The sequence below is a fragment of the Podarcis erhardii genome (assembly GCF_964252035.2).
Source record: "Podarcis erhardii genome assembly, chromosome: 9".
In the NCBI taxonomy this organism is placed as follows: Eukaryota; Metazoa; Chordata; class Lepidosauria; order Squamata; family Lacertidae; genus Podarcis; species Podarcis erhardii.
The window spans coordinates 19,488,896-19,494,895 of NC_138512.1; the positions used below are offsets into that span (position 1 = coordinate 19,488,896).

Below are 6,000 nucleotides of genomic sequence, written 5' to 3' on the forward strand. Positions count from 1 at the left end.
AGTAAAACAAGAGCGCAATCCTTGAGCGACAAAGCAAGATGAATCACTGTGACAATAACATCTGAAACCTTTCACTTGCTCAAAGCCAATAAGACAATGGGTGGGAGAAAGAGCAATGGGAAGAGCGCAGAAGAAAACCTGATGAAGGGCGTATTTTAAAATGAAGAACAACATCTTACCTTCAAACGTTTGACCACTTCATCGTTCGTTATTTTATCTGTGATCTCCTTAACTCCAGGAGGGTAGAAGATGATTTTGCCGTCAGCAGGAGGCTTTGGTTGGGTGGATGGGAAATCCATCCTAGTGCTGCTGGTTATAAAGTTTCCTTCTCCACAGTCCTCTACCGGCCCCTATCGGTCAGAAAACAAAAGTTCAGCGGAATAGAGGCGACTTTCCGAACCTTTTTTTCCCCTTCCCTCCCCCATTTCTAAACCTCGATTCAAAAGAAGGCCCCTGTCTTTCGCAGCGGCGAGGCCCAGGGCTTAAAGTCCGCAGGACCGGGGGTCTCCCCGGATCCTCACGCCAGGTCCAGCCCGGCGCTCTCCCTCCCTTCCCCTTTCATTGGGCGGCTGCTCCGAAGCCCAACACGATTACTTTGGCTGCCTCGCGGTTCACAATGAAATGTTAACATTTTTTATTAAAAATAAAATAAAAATAAAAGAAAGATGGAAAGATCCCTCCCGCGCCCGGGCGAGAAACGGGTCTGCGGAGAGGAGAGAGAAATAGAGCCGATCCCGAGACAGGCACTTCTTCCACCGAAGCCAGGAGGCGAGGCCTAAACTGTTAGGCCTCAAAACTATCAGGAGACAGGGAAGCCGACCGGAGGAGGGGAGGAGGAGGAGGAAAGCGAGTCAGGCGGAGGGGGGACCCCGAAAACAACGCAGCCCCAGCCGGCCACCCCATATCCCCCCCGCCCAGCCCAATTTGAAAACTCTTCCCCTCGCTGGCCGGGCCTGGCCTCCCCGCCTCAGGGACAGCGCCGCTTCCCTCAGGGGAGGGCGCAGGCCACTCTCCATCCACTTCTCTCAACTTCCACCTCAGGACCCCCTCTTGCAGCCCCTCGCCTCGTGTGAACGCCCGGCTCCGGCCCAGAGGGTCTTCCCGGCTGGTCGAAACGCGCCACGCCGGCGGGGAGAGCCGGGGAGGAAGGCGGCGAGCAAGCGGCGGCAGCGGCGGCAGCAACAAGAGACCCGGACCCCAGGGGCGGCCGCCTCGCTCTCTGGCTCGCCCGCCCGCCCGCCTTTTTTTTTTACCTCATGCAGCTCCGGAAGGTGCAGCATCGAGCGGCCTCCGGGGGCGGCTGGAGCCGTGGAGGGAGGCGCGGGAAGGGGCTGCCGCTCTCGCTCCGAAGACGACGACGACGGCCGGCGCCCTGCCTCGGCGACTCGCTCGCCTTCCCTCCCCCCACCGCGGCGGCGGCAGCAGCAGCGGCGGCCTCAGTCCCGGCGGCGGCTGCTCAGGCTCTCAGGGAAGGAGGGCTCGGGCAGAGCGTGCGCCTGGCTCGGCCGCCTCGCCCGCGGGGAAGCAGCGCCGCTCCCTGGCCGGCCTGAGGAAGAGCAGCCCAGGAGGAGGCGGGGGAGGAGAGTCGCCGCCGCCGCCGCCGCCGCCGCCGTCCCCACTATGCCGGCTTCTCCGAAAGCCGCCTCGCGTTTCCGCGGAGCCGGAGGGGGCCCAAAGGTGTGCGGCTCTGCCTGTACCTACCCGCCGAAGTCCCATCCCGACGACCGGTTTGCCCTCACGGGTCTCGGCGGCTGCCCCCGGGTCGTGCGCGCGCGCGCTGGCGCCGAGAGCTGAGGCAACTCGTTTGGCGCCAAAACCAGGCGCTGCCGTGAGGCGGCCCGCAGCCCTGTGGGAATAGCTGGAGGGGCCAAGTGCGCCTCTCTTTTTAGATATATATAAATTTGTTTATTTGGTTTTCAGATTAAAGTCTTACAATCACATATCCAACATACATACAAGATTCCAAATAATCTCCTCCTCCCCTTTATGGGTCCTCTTGTTAATCAGTTCCCCTCACATTTTTTATGATGATCCGAATCTTTGACATCTCCCCTTATGTCCAAAATTCACAAGTGTTCCAATCCCACTAACGGTTTTACCTGTTTACGATGGTTTTTAAGATAAATTATAAACTTTCCCCATTCCTTATTAACATTTTGTTTCTTGTAAAAGTTGTTGCTTTCTCAACTCTCTTTTCTTTCTTTTGATATGTACTGGTATTTTGTTGGATGAAAAAGCCCCTCATCACTCCTTACTTGCATCCCATACCACTTTGAAGTTTGTCTCCTGATTCAAATTAATTTCAAAATAATCTCTTAATTTCCCCCCTCCTTTTTAAAATTTTGGTCTTCCTGATTTTTGATTCTTCCGGTCATTATTGCCATTTCGGCATCATCCATCAGTGCATGCAGTGGATGTAGCCTACCTTGATTTCAGCAAGGCATTTGACAAGGTGCCCCATGATATTCTTGTAAAGAAGCTGGTAAAATGCGGACTTGACTATGCTACCACTCAGTGGATTTCTAACTGGCTGACTGACCGAACCCAAAGGGTGCTCATCAATGGTTCCTCTTCATCCTGGAGAAGAGTGACTAGTGGGGTGCCACAGGGTTCTGTCTTGGGCCCGGTCTTATTCAACATCTTTATCAACGACTTGGATGATGGACTCAAGGGCATCCTGATCAAATTTGCAGATGACACCAAACTGGGAGGGGTGGCTAACACCCCAGAGGACAGGATCACACTTCAAAACGACCTTGACAGATTAGAGAACTGGGCCAAAACAAACAAGATGAATTTTAACAGGGAGAAATGTAAAGTATTGCACTTGGGCAAAAAAAATGAGAGGCACAAATACAAGATGGGTGACACCTGGCTTGAGAGCAGTACATGTGAAAAGGATCTAGGAGTCTTGGTTGACCACAAACTTGACATGAGCCAACAGTGTGACGCGGCAGCTAAAAAAGCCAATGCAATTCTGGGCTGCATCAATAGGAGTATAGCATCTAGATCAAGGGAAGTAATAGTGCCACTGTATTCTGCTCTGGTCAGACCTCACCTGGAGTACTGTGTCCAGTTCTGGGCACCACAGTTCAAGAAGGACACTGACAAACTGGAACGTGTCCACAGGAGGGCAACCAAAATGGTCAAAGGCCTGGAAACGATGCCTTTTGAGGAACGGCTAAGGGAGCTGGGCATGTTTAGCCTGGAGAAGAGGAGGTTAAGGGGTGATATGATAGCCATGTTCAAATATATAAAAGGATGTCACATAGAGGAGGGAGAAAGGTTGTTTTCTGCTGCTCCAGAGAAGCGGACACGGAGCAATGGATCCAAACTACAAGAAAGAAGAGTCCACCTAAACATTAGGAAGAACTTCCTGACAGTAAGAGCTGTTCGACAGTGGAATTTGCTGCCAAGGAGTGTGGTGGAGTCTCCTTCTTTGGAGGTCTTTAATCAGAGGCTTGACAACCATATGTCAGGAGTGCTCTGATGGTGTTTCCTCCTTGGCAGGGGCTTGGACTCGATGGCCCTTGTGGTCTCTTCCAACTCTATGATTCTATGATTCTATGATCAACTTGATCTGCCATTCTTCTCTGGTCGGGCCTTTATCTTCTTTCCATCTCTGGGCCAATAACATCTGTGGTCGCATACATGAATAGCCTTTTCTGCTCACTTGTGATTTCAGCACCTTGGATTCCTAAAATAAAAGCTTCAGGTTTTAGAAAAAGTTATTTTCAAGTGTGCCTCCTTTTTACCCCCAAAATGCACTTTAAACAAGGTTGTGAAAGCATCTCTGACATGCTATGTTTCCGAGTGTCGCTGCTATATATGCTCTCCCTTAGTTGGGGTCAGCTGTTGGCCGTTTTCTCTCCTGAAAGTGGCTTTCTTGTGTTTTGTTTTGTTTTTAAGGCTGCTGCAATATGTTATGTGCACAATGTGTGTGTCCCTGTGGAGCTCAGTAGGATTTATTCCGGAGTAAACCGCTGAATCGTGTTCAAGATGGAGGACCATCCAATTGCCTCTGCAAATGCAACATTATTGCTTGTGTCCAATGCTAGGGCTAGTCTAGAGCAGACCCGTTGAAATGGAGAGGCATCATGGGCCCATCCATTTGAATGCAGCTATTCTGAGTATAAAGTACTGTAGCTGAATATACCCCTATAGGTGTATGCACTATATACCTCTAGATACACCCAGTTGAATACACTGAAGGAGATGGAGGCATAATAAAATGAACTCAGTATTCAGGCAAGAATGTTACTTGCCCCAAAATGGAAAGAAGCAGAAGTCCAGCAAAGGAAGTATGGATACAAAAACTTATGGAATATGCAGAAATAGCGAAAATTACTGGAAGAATAAGAAATCAAGATAACTTTTTATATATATAAAAGAATGGAAATGGTTTATTGAATATTTACAGATAAATTGTAAACGGATAAAAACATTGGCAGGATTATTGTAATAACCTGCAGTTTCATAAGAGTATATATTTAAAGAAGACGAGTAAATGAGCAAATTAAGTTAATTTGGATATGCAGAAGATATTAAAAATACATTTAAGGAACCGCAGAAAGAGGGGGAAGGAAGTCAAGTTTTGAAATGTCAAAAAGATTGTAAAATTAGTGAAATGTATAAAATTAGTGTAATGTATAAACTTGAAAAGTATAATTTTTTTTTAAAAAAAAGACATGTAGGAGGAAAGGAATTCAGTATTCAAAACCTATAGATGTGCATCATTTTGAAACTCGCATTATATTTTATGCACACAAAAGGAGTGGATATAAAGATTTGAAGCATCAAATATCAAAGCCAAATGCACTAGCAAAATTGAATTCCGAAGGTTAGAATTTCGAATGGTTTCTTGAAGATCCATAAAGTCGATTCCTTCCTGAAATTTCAGTGAGTTGTCTACATGATTGCCTTCACTCTGATCCTTTGAAAGTGAAATTGTGGCACCGCATCTGGGCCGCTCTAAATTGTGATTTTTAATCTGGATACAAACTGAGTGGGGAATTAGGCTGTATGGAACACTTACTAATGGAGAGTTTATTTAGGATCTGTATGTAATTTCCCTTTTAGATTTAAGATTGCGACTGATTTGGGGCATCTTGGAATCCAGTGTTTTTATAGGGAGGAGCTGGCTTGTTCAGATGGACGCTGACAATGTAATGATGATAATGTGTTTTATATGAGTATGTTATGTTCGTGTCTCCCTTTTGGTCAGAAATTGTCCATACTAACTTTGTTTTGTAAAAATTCTTATTTTCAGATGTTCAGGTACTACCGTATTTTTTGCTCTATAAGACTCACTTTTTCCCTCCTAAAAAGTAAGGGGAAATGTGTGTGCGTCTTATGGAGCAAATGCAGGCTGCACAGCTATTCCAGAAGCCAGAACAGCAAGAGGGATTGCTGCTTTCACTGCGCAGAGATCCCTCTTGTTGTTCTGGCCTCTGAGATTCAGAATATTTTTTTTCTTGTTTTCCTCCTCCAAAAACTAGGTGCGTCTTGTGGTCTGGTGCGTCTTATAGAGCGAAAAATACGGTATATTCCTGTGATGTGGGGACCAACAGATGGACAGCAAAAGTGGATCCCATATGTAAGCCCTCATGGTTGCAAATAAACATACTTCCAGCTTGGAAGGACAAACACTCACCATTCATTAGTCAGTGGTCTAAAGATTTAACACATTTAAACTACTGACAACAGGTAACATAACAATAATACAAACACAAGGACCGTCAGATGCAAACTCTCTTCTCATCTTCATTTTGGCAACATTAAATCTAAAAGATTCACCCCAAACATCAAGAACTCATTTACCCACTCATCTTCTAAACTGCGATGCTTGTCTCTTTTTTTACGTAAGCTCAAGTTTGTGTGTTTAAAAAAACACTACCACCAGGGCTCATATTGGCTTTCATTTTAATAGCTACTCCTTAAAACTTTTCCCCTTCACGCTATCTTATGAAATCTATGGAGATAACCACATTGGGAGGGAGA

At 46.9% G+C, this 6,000-nt stretch overlaps 1 protein-coding gene across 6 annotated transcripts in view; it reads right to left on the reverse strand.

Moving 5' to 3' along the window:
• Window positions 1–1,869, reverse strand: part of PDS5A (PDS5 cohesin associated factor A) — a 52,825-nt gene extending 50,956 nt beyond the window's left edge. Inside the window, exons 1-2 of one of the 6 annotated variants that reach the window (XM_081875629.1) lie at window positions 1,254–1,432; window positions 180–350 (exon numbers count right to left, since the gene is read on the reverse strand). In XM_081875629.1, the coding sequence (XP_081731755.1) occupies window positions 180–350; window positions 1,254–1,280 (198 nt within the window). In that variant the 5' untranslated portion in view covers window positions 1,281–1,432. Of the gene's footprint in view, window positions 1–179; window positions 351–1,064; window positions 1,232–1,253; window positions 1,433–1,701 lie in introns of those variants that run through there. The other 5 variants (XM_081875628.1, XM_081875630.1, XM_081875626.1 and 2 more) reach the window with 5 other exon arrangements.
• Between the last annotated feature and the right edge of the window lie 4,131 nt (window positions 1,870–6,000).